At 36.6% G+C, this 20,117-nt stretch overlaps 1 protein-coding gene across 1 annotated transcript; it reads right to left on the minus strand.

Moving 5' to 3' along the window:
• Positions 1-1,473: 1,473 nt before the first annotated feature.
• Positions 1,474-16,312, minus strand: LOC127161543 (protein NLRC3). The gene is made up of 5 exons (XM_051104287.1): positions 16,196-16,312; positions 4,699-4,970; positions 4,563-4,619; positions 1,747-3,535; positions 1,474-1,579 (listed from the first exon to the last, which is right to left on the minus strand). Exons 2-5 carry the CDS (start codon positions 4,952-4,954, stop codon positions 1,474-1,476), a joined length of 2,208 nt encoding a protein of 735 aa, XP_050960244.1. The 5' UTR covers positions 4,955-4,970; positions 16,196-16,312.
• Between the last annotated feature and the right edge of the window lie 3,805 nt (positions 16,313-20,117).

Here is a 20,117-nt window from a genome sequence, read left to right on the forward strand (position 1 = left end):
ATAATTTTTACTTGTCTAAGCTTGGCAAAAAATACCGAGTAGTTTATTATAATGTAGTTAGTTTTTTTAAGTATTTGATACAGTAGTTATTCACAATCCTTTACGATAGTTCTACAGACTCTTCATCGGGAAACTTTTAGATCTGATTCTACCTCTGACAGATACGGAATAGAAAATAAAAGAAGAAAAAGATGAAGGTCAAAGGTAAAATCTAAATGTCTGGAAACCAATGACAATGACAGTTTTGTTTCAACAACACTATGAACCTATTTTTGATTATCTATATGGCACAAACTAAATTTTCCCAGAACAAATAAAAGCTACATCATAAAACTTGGTCCTGGAGGGCTGGTGTCCTTCAGAGTTTAAGGCTCAACTTGTCTCAAACACCTGCTTAGAAGTTTTAAGTGTACCTAGTAAGACCTTGATTAGCTGGTTCAGGTGTTTTGATTATTTTATTGTAAAGTGGGTTAAACTGTGTTGTACAGCATTTTTATTGTGTACAATACTTTTAAGCTTTTATGGGTGTGGATCGCAACACTGTGAATCTCAATGCTCAAATAGAGTTTTGTTTTTGTTCCAAAATTTTTTTACAAAGACACTATTAAATGTAATGTAAATTAAATTAAAAAGGTATTATTTCATCCTCATAGTTGGAAAACAGCATTGCAAAATTCTATTTTTTCCAGGATGCTTGGGAATCATGACTGCTTTCTCATCATGTTTTTGCATGGAATTGCCTGCTTTGTGTCCTGATACATTCATACTACAGTATAGACAGGAAATATCTACTAGATATACAGTCATGTGAAAAGTTAGGACACCCTATTGAATTCCATGGTTTTCTGTATCAGGACATCATTTAAAAAAAAAAAAAAAAAAGGTGCTTGGCTGGTCTTATTTTGAAAATAAAACCTAATATGAACAACAACACATGACAAATTGCACCGTGTCATTATTCACTGAACAACAATAAAGCCAAATAGAAAAGCCATGTGTGACAAAAGTTAGGACACCTCTTACTGTTAACATTGGAATTAAGAAGGTAAATAACAGTCAGCACTGATAATTAAATATCTTTGATTAACTGATAATCAGCAAGTCTGAGCGCCTCTATAAAAGCATGCTTTGGCAGTTTGCTGGTCTGGAGCCTTCAGGTGTGTGTTAACACATTGCCAAGGGTGTAAGACATCAGCAATCATCTTAGAGAAGCAATTGTTGCTGAAAAAATCTGAGAAGTGTAATACGGCCATTTCCAAACAATTTGAAGTTTATTCACAAGTGGAAGGCATTTAAAAGACACCTCTCCTTCCAGGAGTGGACGTCCCAAAAATTCACCCTAAAAAACAGACCACGTAAAGCTCAGAGAAATGGCAGACAACCCAAGAACTACCTCACAGTCATTGAGTTGGCCATTAACTCCTCTGTATATCAAAGTATTCTACAGTCAAATGCGAAGGCATCTGTCTGACATCAAAGTTGGGCCAAGGTGGGTGATGCTGTCAGATGAGAGTTTGATTGTTGTAGAGCAGAAGACACAGTATCACAGCATGTTTCATGAAAACCACACCTGTCAAATCTGCCAAAACAGAATGTTTAGTCGGATAATTTTCTGTTTCTTTTCTGCAATAACTTATTGTACTCTTAATATTTGGGGAAAATATTTCACATTGTATTTTGAGATTTAATTGTTCAGTGATGTAAAACAAAACATTTAATTGCACATCAGTCAGTAAAATTACTCACAGTGCTTTTCTGCAGCATCTCACAGCTGGGATGAGTCTCTTGTAGTTTGAAGGTGACGTGAACCTCTTTGGGTTGAACTCATCCAGCACCTTCTCTGACATGAGCAGTACGTAGGTCAGCACTGTGCACATTGAAGATGAGAGGTTTCTTCCTGGATGTTCATCTGAACTGAGGTAACTCTGGATTTCCTCATATAATGAATGATCTTTGAGCTCAAGTAAGCAGTAAAATAGGTTGACTAAAGCTTCATCTGATATTTTCCTGTTTTGTACCTGTTTAATGTATTCAGTTGTTTTTGTGATGCTCTCTGTGGTGTCTTCAGTGTGTGTGATCAGTCCTTTGAGCAGGTTTTGACTGGATTTCAGTGAAATGCCCATCAGAAAGCGCAGGAACAGGTCCAGATGTCCTCTCTGACTGTTCATGGCTTTATCAACAGTGTTCTGCAGTAGCTTCTGCAATGTGATATTTTCTTCTGGCTTGTCAAAGAAAAACTGAAGCTCCTGCATGTTCTTGTTCAGGTAGCAGACGAACACATGCACTGCAGCGAGAAACTCTTGGACACTCAGATGCACAAAGCAGAAGACTTTTGTCTCATGAAGTCCATCTTCCATCTTAAAGATCTCAGCGATCATTCCTGTGAACTCAGTGTCTTTACTCACATCAATATCACATTCTTCCAGATCGTCCTCATAGAACACAATGTTTTTCTGCTTCAGCTGTTCAAACGCTAGTTTGGCTAACTTCAAAATCATTTCTTTATTTAAACATAAAAGCTTTGTGCGTTCTCTTTCTGCTTTTTCATCATATTTCTGGCTCTTCATGTTCATCTGTATCAGCAGGAAGTGAATGTACATTTCGGTCAGTGTTGTGCTGATGTTCTCTTCACTGTTCTTGATGAGAATATTTTGAAGTACTGTGGCCGTGATCCAGCAGAACACAGGAATGTGGCACATGATGTAAAGACTACGAGACGTCTTAATGTGTGAGATGATTTTGGAGGACAGATTCTCATCTGTGATTCTCTTTCTGAAGTACTGCTCCTTCTGTTCGTCAGTGAATCCTTGCACCTCTGTAAATAAACCCACATACTCAGGAGGGATCTGATTGGCTGCTGCTGGTCGTGATGTCACCCACACAAGAGCTGATGGAAGCAGCTTGCCTTTCACCAGACTTGTAAACAGCACATCTACAGATGCTCTCTCCTCAACAGTGTTCAGTGTTTCGCTTTTAAAGTTTAATAGTAACCGACTCTCATCAAGTCCGTCAAATATAAACACAAGCTTACATTCCTTATATAACTTTGATTTCTCCAGGTCCTTTAGTTCAGGATAAAATTTCAACAGAAACTCATGGAGATTGAGCTCTCTGTCTTTAATCATGTTGATCTCTCTAAATAGAAACAGGAACACACAGTGTATATCCTGATTGGTGTTTCCTTCTGCCCAGTCCAGGATGAATTTGTGCACAGAGACAGTTTTTCCAATTCCAGCGACTCCCTTGGTCAGCACAATCTTCTCCTTATTGTTTTTCCTCAGTTCAGTAAATATATCATTGCATTTGATTGGTTTGTCCTGTGTTTTTTTGTTCTTGAAAGCATCATCAATCTTCAGAATTTCATGTTCGTGATTGACATTTTCCATTTCTCCCTCTGTGATGAACAGTTCTATGTAAACAGCCTTGAGATCTGTGTCTTTTTGTTTGTTGCCCTCAAAAATATATTTTGCTTTCTTCATGTTATTTTTGTGAGTTTTTAAGAAGTTTTGCAGCATCCAATCCTCTGTTAAACAGACTGATAAAATTGAATAAAAACATGATGAAAAAGAAAAACAGGTATAATTAAGTTTCTGTTGAATTTAATATAAAAATGAGGCATAAATATAAACAAAAAATCCTGTGAAAATTAATCTGCATAATTAGTCTATATGATCTGTAATATATATATATATATATATATATATATATATATATATATATATATATATATATATATATATACATAAACATACTATATACATAGCAGCATATAAACATAATCTAATGCTAATGTGACTTATAAAGTAAACTTTGTGCAGAATCTATAATTAAAGGTGCAATAGGAGATCTAGGAAAACTGTGTGGTGCTAATAATGCACAGGAGACGAGAAGATGGCATCATTTTTCCCCGAGTTTAATAAAACTCCTCACGTTTTGTCACATTTGTCCACATACATGGGGATCCCGCGAGGAAAAATGTACACAAACATGCATCCAACTCGGGTCACAAACAGAAAGGAGATAATTAAAATAAAGAGAGACAGATGCCGGTAGAGCAAGTCATCTCTTTACCTTTCCAGAACGTACAGACACAAGTTATGCACATGCACAGTTGTCAGCCTGCCACAAAACTACCGTAAATGCTCTAGCAGCATCACAATATCACGTCATTAACCGTGAGAACACTTTATAGTACAGTTAGTAAAAGTATTACAATGCCAGGACGGAAGATCAGGTTGTTGATGTTTGGCTGCTTCTCACACAGCGTATGTGAACGTGCTGATGATGTGTGCAGAGGTACGCAAATACACATTTGACGGGTAGGTAGGAAAGTCAATCAAAACACTCGAACCGAGCGTTTTGATTGGACAAACATTTCTTGGTCCTACGCCTTCCACAGAATATATAAACATAGAAATACAATTAGACCACTTAACTTAATGATTGCTATTGGGGTGTGAAGAGAGTTTTAACCAGCATAACAAAAATGTTTCTGAAGACAATCACCTATTGCACCTTTAAACCAGCATATGCTTTTATTGTTGTAGCATTTACTTTTGCACCTGTTTCAGTATTTAAATCAACTCTGACTTCAGTCTGAGCACAGCTGATTATCTTGACTGAAAGAGAGATGAAAATAATTATTACTTTTTTTTACATTACAGGTTTAACATTACAATATTTTTTTTTCCATTTTACCTTTGGTGTGTTTGTTCTCTAACTGTTCAGCAAGATGGTTCTGGTTCATCTTTTTCAGGATATCCAGTGTGATCTTCACAGCTCTTTCTGGTCCAAAACGATGCAGCATCTGATCTACTGTGTCAGTTGCATCTGCTTTCTCCAGTACAGACACTTTAATATTTCCATATTCTCTTAAGTAGCTCTTAAATCTCTTCAATTTTTCTTCTTCCAGATCATCCAGTGTGTCATAAAGCAGTTGTTTAACAGACGCCATCGTTCTTCACTGACTGCTGTTGAACATGAGGAAAATGTTTTACAATAGGTCCACTCTTACTGGTGAAGGATTACAAATTTAAGAATCTGTTTAAAATATGCTGATCCTATGCATATTTGATATAGGTTCTAATATAACAACATGAACTGAAAAAGTTATGTATATTGTGACAGTCTAAGAGCAGGCAGCCCAGGCAGTAACCTTTCAGTTCCTGAACATCTGGCAGGTTTTCCCAAGTTAAGTGTGAATTCTAATCTCAAGGTACAACTGTGCCTTTTGTTTAAGCACCTATGCATTTGAATGACACTTGTATGCTAAATAGATCAAGGCTGGGAAAAATCTTTAACTGAGCTGTTTTCCTGTACCACATTTGCATGCTTTGTTTAGATTGCTTCCACCTCTATGTACTCCTCCCCCTTCAAACCTATATACTCTGCTGTGCTGAGCTTTGAGAAGACCACTTTTTGAAGACTGCAGTGCAGAGCAGCGAGTATCTGAATAAAGAGAAACTTCTGCTTCAAGATATCCAAAAACGTCTCCTGGTCTCTAAGAAAAAATTCACAACAGTTTTGGTGCCGTGACCCGGATAGAGCTCCTCACCTGAATCCAGATTGAAGCTCAACAAGCTCAAGAAAGATCTGACTTCGTTCCAGACTGAATCTTTCTGTACCAAGGGTTGGTGAGTATAACTCTATCCAAAAGAACCATTAGAAGCCAGTACATGTGGTTATCCTCTGCGCCGCCAGAGAAGTGTTAACAAACAGCTGCAGGGTTTGGTTAACAGACTAGTTTTCCTCTATTCAGGTAGAGAAGATTAGCATTACGTGCTAATATCTGTTATCCTCTGTTTTAGGCAGAGAAGATTAGCGTAAAGTGCTAGTAGTGTATGTTCAGGAATCCTCTGCTTTGCCAGAGAAGGTTGAATACATGATAATATGTATTAACTAGGTTTTCCTCAGCTTTGCCAGAGAAGGTTAACAACAGTTGTTCTGTGTTAACAAATTTATCCTCTGCTTGCCAGGGAGGTGTTAGAAGTGTATTGTTGTGTCAGAAAAACATTACAAAATGTTGAGAAGGAATGCAAGGTTGATTCCCACAACTGAGAAAGGTGGACTAGCTACCCCTTTATGGACAGACAATGAGTTCAAATCATTGTTAGGAGAGCACATGGACTCGATAGTGACAGACTCAGTCAGATTGGATTTAACAAAGAAATTTGGTATTGATCCAGAAAAAGTATGGTCAATTGAAGAATGCAAAAAGGTACTTGGAGCATGTATCCGAAAGAAAAACATTAAAGGCATTATCTGCTGCCACAGAGAATTTACCTTATCCTTAGCACAAGAACAAGCTCAGTGTATTGCTAAGTTAAAAGAACAAAACAAACAGCTGCACACTCAGGTGTCCTGTCTCACTAAAAAGGTGGGCCATAACAAGGCCTCAACCAAAAGTGATTCAAAAGACCAACAGTCAGATGAAAGCTATCCTGACTTACAGTCTTTGTGTAGACTAGAGGACAAATGCAATGCTAGAAGGATAGAGAAAGATTCAGCAATTTCAGTTGAAGTATGTGGAGCAAGACAAAGGGCTCAGAGTAGGGTAGAAGGTGTTGAAACTCTTCCATCTGCAACCCCCATACTCCAGTTACAAGCAGTCCATACAGCACTAGGACCTAAAGATATAGAGAGACTATCCCAGAGCTTACCTTCAGCACGCACAAATTTTTCTGAATTTAGAAGAGCATTGACTAGCAAAATGCGTCTCTACGACATGTCGTTAACAGAAGTCACACAGCTGATGTCACAAATTCTAACTGAATCTGAATTCAACAGTTTTGAGTCTGCTGTTACTTCTGAACTACAACATGCCAGTAAAGCGGATTTGAGAGAAGGTGTTTTGAAAATTCTAAAGAATATCATGGGACCCACAATAGACTGGTCCAGAATCACTAACTGTGTACAAAGGAAAGAAGAAACTGTGAATGAATACACTGTAGGGTATCAGAGCGAATCAGACAAATGGAAGATTCGATCAGAACATTTGGTTGAAACCAAAGCCAAATTCCACAAAGGGGCCCAGAACCACGTCATAAATCTGTCCAGGATACCCTGGCGCCAGCCAGCCTGAAGTAAGCCTAACCAACTAACTTTCACAGCTTTGAACAACTTGCAACATTAAAACAAAAGAACACAATTATTGATAATCCCATCTCAGGAAGGAGATTATCAATATTGGGGCGAGAAACCCAAGATTAATGGTCAAAGATGCAGCCCATCAGGACCATCACATGAGGAAACTTTGTTGGGTGGTGCTCCCCCACCCAAGACAAGAACCAGACCAAGTTTCTTCTAAATTCCTTTGTTCCTTGGAACATGCCCTTAGTTCACAGAATGGCAGAGACTGTCCATTTTACCTAAATATGCACCAAAACGATGCTTAAAAGGACATATGAATGAACATCAGACCATTGCATAATTCCCTGCTATGTATGCCACCCACACATTTGTCTATTATGTTCTAATCACTCGTTGTGTATGTCCTTTTTAATAACTATTGAATAGCTTAAGGGTTTATATTCATGTTTGGTATGTATGAGTTTGAAAATTCATGCTTTGAATGTTTCCACCAATCAATTCATTGTCAAATGTGTTGTATTCATGTTATAGGAATCATGGCCAAATTATACTCTGCAAGAGCGGGAAAATTCTGACCATGTGACTGATAAGATAACATGCTGATTTATGTTTTGGGAGGAGAAACATAGCAATATCCTGAGTTAAGACAACATCTAATTGGTCAAGACACCATTTTGGGATGTGTCCAAAGCTGAGTTTAAAACCACAGGACACCATCAAATTTTGTTTTTAGCTATTTCCATCGCTCCTAGCCATGCTTTTAGCTTTTAGCTTTAGCTTTTAGCTATTGGTTTAACCATTGCTTTTAGTCAGGCTCTTAGCTTGTGCTTTTAGTTTGTGCTTCGTGCCATCTCTTTTAGCCATGCTTTTTGCCATAATTTGCCGCTGCTTTTTGCGTTCTTTGAACGCTTCCTGGCTTGCACGCCAGCCGCTCCTCTAACGAAAACATGAGGAGACCGTCACATTTCTTTCTTTTACTTTAATCTTTTCTTTCCGTTGAGAGTTTCGTGTTCTAAGTTAAGTTTTGCCGCTAAGCCGTGTCTCAGACTTCGTGCCTGCCTCAAAACTTCAACCAGCGTACACGACTCCATCATCCAGCCAACGCCCAAGACATCACCTCCAACGACCACGGACTTCCAACCAATCAGCAACCTTGGGGAACCCCTTTCTGCAACGACGTCATCAAAGGAAACCCCTTAACACAAAGGCAACGCAAGTACAACCTCCAGATTCTAGCTGAACTGGTGCATTAATATAGCGTTTAATAACCTCACTAAGAAACTCAACGCGAGGGTTAATTAAATGATTGATGGTTGTTCAGGTCTAAGCAATTGCATATACGTATGCTATAAACTTGGGATTTCACATTTTCACTCTTCTAAACTCATTCTTTCCTCATCTCTCTCTCTTTCTGCAACTTGTATGAATGTGTGAATGCGCGTCTATGTGTTAGATTAGTTTATATGTCTTAGGTTTTTCCAATAAATTCCTATTCATATTGAAAAGAGAAGTATCTTGTGTTTTGTGCTTATAAATTAATGTCTTAAACTGCCGACCTTGTTACCGTGCTAAGAAATAGTGTTTTCACTATATTTTGGATATTAGTATCCAGTACAGTGTTGATGTTATACGGCTCGCTCAATGAATCACTGACCGATTCATTGATCCGCTGTATACGGAGATTCTGTTCAATCTTAAATGATTCCCTTTGAGCAAAATTGACTTCTGTAGATCCCCTACAACACTGTAAGGTTCTGCCAGACAGCTGTAACTTACAGTGGAATAGTTGATGATTCTGAAAGTGTGCTAGATGACAAGGGACCCTTAGTCCGCATCTGGTCAGATGGCCTTGTAGCTGAGTACAGAAAAGCCTTGACATTCCTAGATCTAACTTGGTCTAACAAAACTCTCAGAAGTAACCTAGACATGTTAGCTATTTGGGAAAGAGACTCTGATGTTAAAGCAAGAGTAAAGATTGCAGCAGCATCCTTTCAGGTCAACACAAAGAACCAACAGAAGCGTAAATGTCCTAAGAGGGAGGCCAGTTGTCATTACTGTGGTAAACCTGGACACTGGATGAAAGAGTGTAGGAAAAACAAAAAGTATCTAAGAGAAATGAACAGTGTAAATCAGCTCCTACTCAGTCTGCTTGCAACTCTGAAGCAGACCCTCCCCACTACACCAAACTCGTGGGGCAGCTTGCTGAGGTGCTAACTGTTAAGGCTGTGAGTTCTTAATTACCCCAATAATCTACAACAAAGATGAAAAGATTCTTTGTATATAGAACAAAAGGAAGTTGACTTACTCCCACTGGGGGACTCTGGTTAAGGACACTCACAGCCAAAAACAATACTACAGCACACTCCAGACACTCACCTATCCTCTATGGGTTATGATGTTTGCTATGACTGATGTTTCATTAGAGGATGGAGTAATTGCACAGTTAAGTTCTCACACTAACTACAGGGACAGACTAGGACACACAGGCCAGTGAGGAGCCCAGGGAAGAACCGAAGTGCAACAGGCCTCGGGGGGCCAACCCTGTGGTGAAGATTTCCTCATAGGTTTTTCCCCTCATCAGTTTATCCCCACCTCACTGGTCCATAGGTGTCAAATGACTTAAGACTAGGTCAACAAAACCACTATACGATCACTAGACTTAAAACCACTATACGATCACTAGACATGAAACCACTATACGAAGTCTAAAATGTCTATGCATGAATACCCCTGGTCTGCTGTTTCTCTGTTTTCTTGTGTTGCAGGTATGTGTACATGCCATGATGTCTTCAAAAGCAGCATCCTGGAGTAAAGCATCACCTCAGACACCCATGAACAAGCTTCACAAGGACAAAGAGTCATCTGAGTGAATCTACGTGGGAAATGGACTACAGAAAACTACAGACTACACAGCTTTTCAGGCGCCATGGACGTCAGGACTTCCACTCTTATGCTACATGGTTTTCTGTGTCAACATGTAGCTTGTATGACATGTTACCATCCATGTCGTATGTGTCAACAGTTATGGTTCTAAAAAGAACTATCACACCTAAATTAAATCTAGGACAAGACACAGAATAAGATATATGTGCCTGTAACTATTTCCAGTTACATGAATGGAACATGGAGCTCAATGTTAACAAACATAGGCTATAGAATGGATTTATGGAGGTTTAAATTTCAAATTCAGTGTGAAGTTATTAGAACTCTCAAAGGGGGACTGAAGGATTACAAATTTAAGAATCTGTTTAAAATATGCTGATCCTATGCATATTTGATATAGGTTCTAATATAACAACATGAACTGAAAAAGTTATGTATATTGTGACAGTCTAAGAGCAGGCAGCCCAGGCAGTAACCTTTCAGTTCCTGAACATCTGGCAGGTTTTCCCAGTTAAGTCCAGTGTGAATTCTAATCTCAAGGTACAACTGTGCCTTTTGTTTCCTCACCTATGCATTTGAATGACACTTGTATGCTAAATAGATCAAGGCTGGGAAAAATCTTTAACTGAGCTGTTTTCCTGTACCACATTTGCATGCTTTGTTTAGATTGCTTCCAAGATGTACTCCCCCTTCAAACCTATATAGGTTGCTGTGTCAAGCTTTGAGAAGACCACTTTTTGAAGACTGCAGTGCTTAGCAGCAATGTCTGAATAAAGAGAAACTTCTGCTTCAAGATATTTAAAGTGTCTCCTGGTCTCTAAGAAAAAATTCACAACACTGGACACTCACTAAATAAGACCTGAAACTGTATTTTTTAGTTTTAAGTTTCAAAAAATGATAACCACCAACCTCAGGAGATCATTTTTAATTGAAGTATTTATAACACTATTTCTTCTAGACCAGATGAAATTTCACCATTTGGATGATCATTAATTTATTCTCTGTTAAATCCATATGACAGAGATTTTATTAATTTGACCAAAAACCTCTATGCTTAAGAAGAAGAAGATTTATTTATATATTATAGTGCCTTTCTATAGCTTAAGATCACTTTACATGATGTAGCAGAAATATGTTGTTACACCAGATTATTCATTTTATTTGTTTATAATATTTTATTTTATTCGTTATATATTATTGGTAATGGGGTATTTTATTTTGAAAGACAATTGTGAGCTCTTATTAAAGGTAGTAATCACAGGATGCACGTCAGCTGACGTCATACGTAGGTGAGAGAAGAAAATTGCGGTGCAATCAAGGTTCGTCCTCTTTCCGGCGATGCTATAAGTGGAGAGAGGTACGATCTCACGAGCTCTGTTCATGTCATATTATAGTATGTTTCATAAGTGTTCACTTCATGTTTAAACTATCAAATATGAGAAAGTATTCAAGCTGATGTTATGTCGAACTGTTTGTTGGAGTTATCATTGTGTTAAAATAAGTTTTTGAGTTTAATTATCGGGTGAACAGCGAACTATTCAAAATGGCGGCGGCGTGCGTGTAACACGTGCGAGAGATGCACGGCTAATATTGCGGTTATGATATGAAGATATATATAAAGAGATATATGTATATGTGTTTAATGAGATGTATTATATTAGATGAAGATAACGAATCTAGTATTAAGAAGTGAAAATGATATGTGTTTTAATGATTAACTACCTGGTACATTTAACATGCATTTTGTGGTTAACAGGCAATGCAGAACAAGCAACGCTGATAGTGCCTGTTTTTGTTTTGTGTTTACGAATACAGGTATGTTAATTGATATTTTAAACACTGTATTTCTGGTATGAATGTACAAAAATGCATACGAACTTCACTTAATATTATCATTGTTAAATATTATTGCTATTATTGTTTATACTATTATATTATTGTACTATATATACTATTATACTATTATTATAATATCATTGTATATAATGTAAATGTGTGTTGTAAACGTGTAAATGTTATGATTGGAGTGCTCTCTTTCCGGCGATGCTATAAGTGGAGAGAGGCAATGCAGAACAAGCAACGCTGATAGTGCCTGTTTTTGTTTTGTGTTTACGAATACAGGTACTGAAATTAAATCACCCGCCACAAAACCCAGCTTTGTGTGGGCAATCCTTTATTTATACACCTAAAAAAAAAATAAATCAACACAACGCAGAGGAACGACCGCTACAATAGCACATTTCAACTTAGTGGGGAAAAAAATGAATACAATAAGTGACCCTGGCTGTGAAAACCCAGCTGAAGTTTTTTTTTTTTTTTTTGTGATTTACTGTTTTCTACTTAAAATCATCCTTCATAAGGTGAAGAACATTACGTCAAAATGTAATCTTGATATCTTTAATATTGACTGAGTAAGGCAGTGTCAATGGATGAAATCAAACTTTGATGTTTGTTATCTCAAAATTACATTTTGAGACTTTAGCCAGGATTTCACTGAGAGGGTCACATATGCATCTGGAAGACTGTGTTTTTAAAGTTTCTTTTTAGTTTAGCAAAGTAAATCCAGTCTCATCTTGGCTTATATCAAAATCCTCTGACATTTTTCTTTACAAATCCTTGTTTTATACTCGATTTGTGACTGGTGTTTTGTTTTGTTCTCTCATCTGCACTTCTGCACTATTTTGAACCTGCATATGACAGTTAGCAGAAGCTAGAGATTACTGTTTATAAATTTTAAATATGGATATTTTTGTTACAAACGTAGATTTATTTGCTTCAGGAGGCCTATATTTACCCCTCTGAACCATGTTGAACACTTTTTATGATGGATGGATTCACTTTATTGGATTTCTTTTGGACTGATTGGATGCTCAGTTTAGAGAGAAAGTCAGTGCCTAAGAATTAAAGTGAAAGTGATGAAAACAAGCAATTCAAAATGGCACAAGCAGAAAGCTGGACTAATATTAAGTTATCTTACCTGAGCATTCAAATTAACAATTATTGTCATGACAACATGAGCTGTAAAATAAAGTTATCAGTATAACTGATATTCAAGCACTGCTTTGTTTACATGTTGTGATATATCTCATATATACTTGTTTCTGTTTCTACTTTTGAATGACAGATAAAGACTATTGAGAGCACATACACACAACAGGAAATAAGATCTCATCAGAGGTCGCAGAAACCTTTCCCGCTAAACATTAATAATTAGATATTACATTACAATTTCGTAGTAAAACACAAGTGTTGCTTATTTTATCGATGATTTTTATCATTTAATTAGAAGCACCGCAAATTACTAAACTGTTATCTGTTAGACACTACTGAACAGATATTTAGAAGTTCATTTTAAAATGCAAAGTACTGACAAAAGTTTAAAAAAAGCACTGTAAAGACTTGCATATTTACAACACTACAAGTGTGTCCCATATGACACAGTAATGAAGAGTTTTACACACACTTGTGCTCAAGTGCAAAGACTGCAAGTGTGGGGATTTGGACAAGCCCTGAGAATCTGTAAGCACTTCCTGTTTCATGTTAGTCGTAAAGTTGGGAGATTTAATCTGTTTTTATCTGCTGCTATGCTGTATTGTTGAGATGAGTTTGTTCTCTCTTTGCAAGAAAAACTCTCAGCTTTCAAGATTAGACTTTATTGGTCCATTCAACAAAGCTGAGATGCAGCTGTACCAGTTAAGTGAAGTTGAAGCTTCAGAAACCACACAAACACTGTGACTGTAATCCATACAACCCCACTGGATAAAGCAATGTCTTTTGAAGTGAAAATACTCAATTTATACTTTTGAAAAAATATTAACCATTGCTTCCGACCAACTGTCATACAGGCATGAATGTTTCTTAAACATCCTTATGTTTATCTGAGGAAACAAAGTTCAAAAGATAGACATATTCTGAATATTATGTACTTTTATCCACCGTATTTTTCAGTGCAGAAGTAAACTGTGTTAGACAGTGCTCAGCTAAATAAAATTACCCTAGTAAAATTTAATAGATTTTATATACTAAGTATAGTTCAGGTTTATTCATATATTTACTAACATATCACTCAAGACTTACTGATATAAAACGTATTATTAATTATTAAAATTAAAATATGTTTTAATGTCACTGTTGATGATGATCTTTAAATATTTTGCATTTAAAGACTGATATTATTGAAAGTGCACCTAAAGTATACTTACAGTAGTTCCACTTTAGTTTAATCAAACATAAGTAAATCTTTAGTTGGACTTCATCACTACATCTGCACAATTAAAGTGCACTAAGTAAAAAAAAAAAGTTATTAATTAATTAGTAAATATACAAGTTAATATACTAAACTTTTAACTGCAGGGTATTTTTATTTTGTACATGAGGTGTAAATACTGTATATTTGTAGTATACTTAGCACGAAACAAATGTATTTTAAATACATTTTAGTATATTTATTTTTCACTTGAGTATCTCTAATATTTAAACAGTTGTTAATAAGGACATCTTCTGTGCAGAATATGTACAGTAATGTAACAACCTTGAAGGTCTGTACCATCTGACAGCAAGACACATGATTATGATTACAGTTGAGTGCATATTGTTGGATATCAGAGTGAATCAGACAATTTAAGATTAGATCAGAACAGTGTTGAAACAAAGAGCTCAATTCCAGTCCAAGGTCCAGTATGGTGACAACACTGGACTCAGGATAACCATAAGCTCTGCTTTGTGTTCCTGTGTTTGAGATCATTTCTAGCAGTCAAATGATCTATGAATATTTTATTACTGCTTTTGACATTTCTATTTATTTGTAGGGGAAGAGAAATTATCTGCTGTAATAATTAACTGGTGACTCTGAAACCACTGCAGAAATAAGTTTGTCTTCAGAAACAGTTAAACCAGGACCTTTTCAGGAAAACAACTGAGAGCAGTTTGACTCTGTGCTGAAACTCTGTTTACAGCTGCTTTATGTTTCTGATGTCCGCTTTATGCCTTTATGTCTGTCTTTCAGCACATTCAGTTTTTAGCATTTTAAATCATTATTATGATACAAAGCTATTATACTTTTCCAATCTCAAAGATCAACATTCAAAAGTGAACAAACTATAGGGGACAAAATAACATTGAATTGTTTCTGAAAACCAGAGTTGCCTTCAGAAACACATTCATATAAACCCCCACACCAATATTTAGAATTTTCTTCTTATATTTCGAGAATCATGAACAATGAATTTGCTGTGCCTGTACAGTATTTTTTTGCTATTGCGTCTATTCTGTTCTCTCTGCGACCGTTCTGGCCACACACTGCAGCTAAATTCGGTTGTTAGTTCACCTTTTACTCTTTAATAGCGTTTTGTACACATATAATTCAGTAAAGTACGGGAGTGACAACCGCATTACCTTCTGACAAATACAGGTAACGTTAGTGACTGACTGACAATCCGCTTTTACAGAAATGCTATGCAGTGAAAAGCCCTGCATTTCAGACCGGCAATTTTTTTCGTCACCATAATTGATGGATGTCTAAATATAAAAATAAGGAGAAGCCTAAAACAGGCCTGATGCCAACTTTTTTTACGACCCTAGGGCCGGGCTTCGGGCCAATTTTCACGTGGTAGTTCAGACGCGGCCGGGCATTGGGCCTGTTTTAGGCTTCTCCTTATTTAGACATCCATCAATTATGGTGAGGAAAAATAACCATTTAAATCATGAAATGTTTGTTGGAATATCATGACAACATTTTTTCTCGTTTCGTCATACCCAATTAATAATTGGAAACTGTGATTAATATGTTTTGATGAAACATCTATGATGAATTGTTCATTAATAAATCACAACCATCCCGTGCTATGGGCACTGCCATTCATACAGGCTACAGCGGAAGTTATTTTACACAACTATTCGACGCTTCCGGTTTCCGAACGCATACCGTGAAAAAGGCCCATTGGTCTAGTCACACAAAATGACTAAAGGACAAAGGGCAATAATACTGGTTAATCTGTATGCACGATCAAAATTGACAGATTACCGATCGGTAAGAATGTAAACCGTAATATGTAACTTAGTATTTGCATAATCTATCATAATTTAGCACATCATAATTTGGCATCCTCTCATGAGATGAGACATATATCATTACATGTCTGTGCTCGCCCATACAAACGTGCAAAGTCAAATAATACACTTAAAACATGGTTGAAAATATATATAGAAATAGAAGAAAACTTACTTTCGGGTCATGTACTAACTCTGAACACCAAAACACCAACGAACATCCAAATTACAGGCAGGAAGAAACTTCTAGGTACGCAGCTCATCTAGTTGCATGTCTCATTTTATATTTCAGGTGTTACAGTTTAACTAGTGACGTGTTATCTGGTGACCAAGGTCCTCGGCTCCAGATGGAACGACCGCAGCAGATTCGCCGATTCTGAAAGCACAAACTGACGTGATATTAACCCTGGTGAAAAAAACAGCATATGCTGGTAGGCATGTTTTGATGCTGGCTTAAGCTGGTCCTTAGCTGGTTTATGCTGGTACTTTGCTGGTTGATGCTGGTCTTTGACCAGCACCATTACCAGCATAAACCAGCAAAGGATATGCAGCATATGCTGTTTTTTTCACCAGGGATAGACATGGATTGATCTGTAAAGTGAATTTTCTGTTCGTATACGTTATTTTGACACCGTTATTTCCGTCTGATGTCTCTTTTTCCACGTGCGCCATCTTTTCCATGTGCTAACAAAGTGAAACATATTCTGAATAGGTGGAACTACAAAATTGCTGAACTTCCATTTTGTCTCCCGCTCTGTGTGCAGGTAATTGTTTCTTTATTATATAGTGTTTATGAATTCACTCTGTTTATTCAGTACTGCATTTTCTGTATTAAGTAAATGTTTTGTGCTAACTGTGTTTTATAAAGCACTTAATTCATGGTTTTACTAAGAAATTTCATGATATTTTCATTAACTTCTCATACATGTGTTCTATAAAATGGATGACGTAAGCTATGTAATTTATGTATCTCATACTCTCCTTTCTTTGATATACAGTCTTTCTATTCTTGTTATTCCTGTTTGATTTAAAAATGTCTTATACGATCACAATGCCATAAGTTTAAGAAGAAAAGAAAAAACAGAAGGAAAAGAATATTGAATTGTTAAAGTCTGTTTAATCGTAATGGAGAAATTACCATATTTCAGATTCCTGTTTTATTTTTGTCTGTTTTGTTTATAATAACACAGTGTTTACTGTTATATTAAGAGCAGCAGAGCGATGGAGAACTGCTGTGGGTGGAACTACAAAATTGCTGAACTTCCATTTTGTCTCCTACTGCTCTGTGTTCAGGCATCAGATAAAGTCTAACGTCATCCAAGTCCAGAGTCTGTGTGCTGATGAAGAGTGGGACAAACCGGCTCCGATAAAGACAAGAAAAGTCTCATATGGACAATAAACACTTGTGTGCAATAATATATGGTTTATCTGTGTTCTTCAAGCCATCTCGGGTATTTTCATAAGCCATTACTAATCGACATACTTTGAATATGAGTATAGAGTTTACTGTCAGCCTCATTCTGTGATAAGAATCCACATCAGATCACACAAGGAAGTTATTTCAAACACTTAACTGATGTTGTGAATTAAAAACAAGTTATAATGTTTTTTATAACTTTTGTTTTTATGACTTTTGTTGGACAACAGGTTTAGAAAGGCTTATCATTGCATGTCATTAGAATGGAAGATGCTCTGCTTGTGTTGCTTTTTCAAAAATAAGCGGGGAAGCGTTTCATCATTTCAGCACGTGAAATCGCGGGCACACATACAGCAAATTCCGAGAGAAATAAAACAAGAAAGTTATTTAAATGCAGAACCAAAAAACTGCAATTCACCAACGCGTATTGAACCGTGGATGTTGTACCGAACAGTTTGGTATTATATTGAGTATTATGACATCCCTACTGTAAACAGACATAATAATGTAAATAAAAACTTTTATTTTGGGTGTGCCCAGCACTAATAATTATTATAATATTCTGCAATGAAAAGTTCTTTATTATTCATTTAATTTTATAATTAATTAAGAATTGTATTACTTTAATTTATATTATAATTTATATTATATATTTTACATTAATATTAATAATTACTATAATATTCAAATTGATTCATGAATATATTATTAATATGAAATATTTTAATATCAGATATTCAAATATTATTTAAGATCAGTATTATTATTATTACAACAGTAAAATTACAAAGATAATATTTAGGGCAATAATGACAATTCTTCACATATTTGTTACATTTTATAATTAATAATTATATTATTTTATATCTTTCTATATTTATCTATATTTATTATATATATCTATATTTAGTTAAAACCTCCCTCAGCAGGGCTATGATAAAGACATTTACAATACTTTACAATGACACTACACACTACAAAACTGTACAAATCCATCAGTTTTATTAATAACCAATAAACATATCGTAAGATGACTAAGTGGAAATCACTGTTGGACCAACCTGGTTCTGATGATTTGTTACGAACCCCGTTTTTAAAATGCTTGTTAGAGAGGGGATTCAATAACATAAAAAGGGCACGCGAGACCGGGAATCAATTCAACCATTTATTAATGGTCGGAACAGCTCACGCGTCATTTTCATGTTATTGAATCCCCTCTCTAACAAGCATTTTAAAAAACGGGGTTCGTAACATAAGTGGGGGCTCGTCCGTGATTACAAGAATCAGTTTAATAACGACTGCTTTTGTTATTTCTTGAGAGTTCGTTTGGGATTAATTAGTGGTCATGGTGTGAGCGGAGCGGATTTGGGTTGTCCGATGCATTTTCCGGTTAGTTAGAGTAAGCCAGCAGGGCTGTGTCTAGCGCCAGTTCTGACTACGGTTTGCTGTTTATTGTTATTGTTTATTATTTTAGTTTGTTATGTTTGGAGGTATTCCGGGGGAGAGAGTAATCTTTTAACTGGTACCCTCTGAAGACTAGCTGAGATGAAGTTAGATTTTTTTTGGGTAGGTAGGTAGGACCGGAGGAGTGTGTGTGGATTTCTCCTTATTTGCTGCTCACCGTTGATTATTATTATTATTATTATTATTATTATTATTATGGCAACTTTTGATTTAAATCAATTTGTAGATCACCCAAGTGTTGAGGGGTTAGAAGGTTGTCGGAAAAAATATTTATTTCTGATTGCTCAACACTATGAAATCTTGATAGAGATCTAGAACACAGCGTAAAGCGGAGATTAAAGCTTGTTTAATGTCTGCTTTGATTGACAAAGGGGTATTCCTTGCTATGGAGGCTGTTACGCCGGTGGCTGAATCAGCTGTTAATGCTGAAGGGAGCTCTCCTTCACGAGTGCCTGTTGGTGACCAGGTTACTCCGGTGACTGTGCCTGGTGGAGAGCTAGGTCCACCTTTTTCAATGCCTAAATTTGAACCGGTTTCACTGGTTTTCACTCCGAGGCATTGCCTGATTTTCGTTCGGATTGGCGTTTAAAGCTTCGTCTAGCCCGTTTGCAATTATAGACTCAGGATCATGCTCAGGCGAGACAAGATGATTTAAAACATCAGATTGAAATGTATCGAATTGATGCTGATACAAAAGTGCGGTTACGGCAGTTGGAGTTGCAAGCTGCTCAAGATCCACCTAAACAAGCGATTTTTGAAACATCTATTAGTTTGGGTGGTGGTTCTGAGACGGCTGCCGGTTCATTAAATTCAAACACCGTTACTAGTAATTCTATTCCGGCTGGTAATGAGTCCGTAGTTGCGCCGTCTACTCATTTTGATGTGGCTAAAAATATTGAAATAGTTCCACCTTTCCATGAGAAAGAAATTGAAGCATATTTCCAAGCCTTTGAACGTATTGTGACCGCTTTGAAGTGGCCAACCGAAGTTTGGGCCTTAATGTTACAGTGTAAATTAACAGGTAAGGCACAAGTAGTATGTGCATCTCTTTCATTGGAAGAAAGTGTTCAGTATGATGCTGTGAAAATTGCGGTCCTGCAGGCTTATGAGCTCATTCCCGAGCATTATCGACAACGTTTTCGTACCACGAAAAAATCCGCGTCTCAAACTTATGTCGAGTTTGCTCGCGAAAAGTGCATATTGTTTGATCGCTGGA

This window comes from Labeo rohita, unplaced genomic scaffold, assembly GCF_022985175.1.
Source record: "Labeo rohita strain BAU-BD-2019 unplaced genomic scaffold, IGBB_LRoh.1.0 scaffold_665, whole genome shotgun sequence".
Classification (NCBI taxonomy): Eukaryota; Metazoa; Chordata; class Actinopteri; order Cypriniformes; family Cyprinidae; genus Labeo; species Labeo rohita.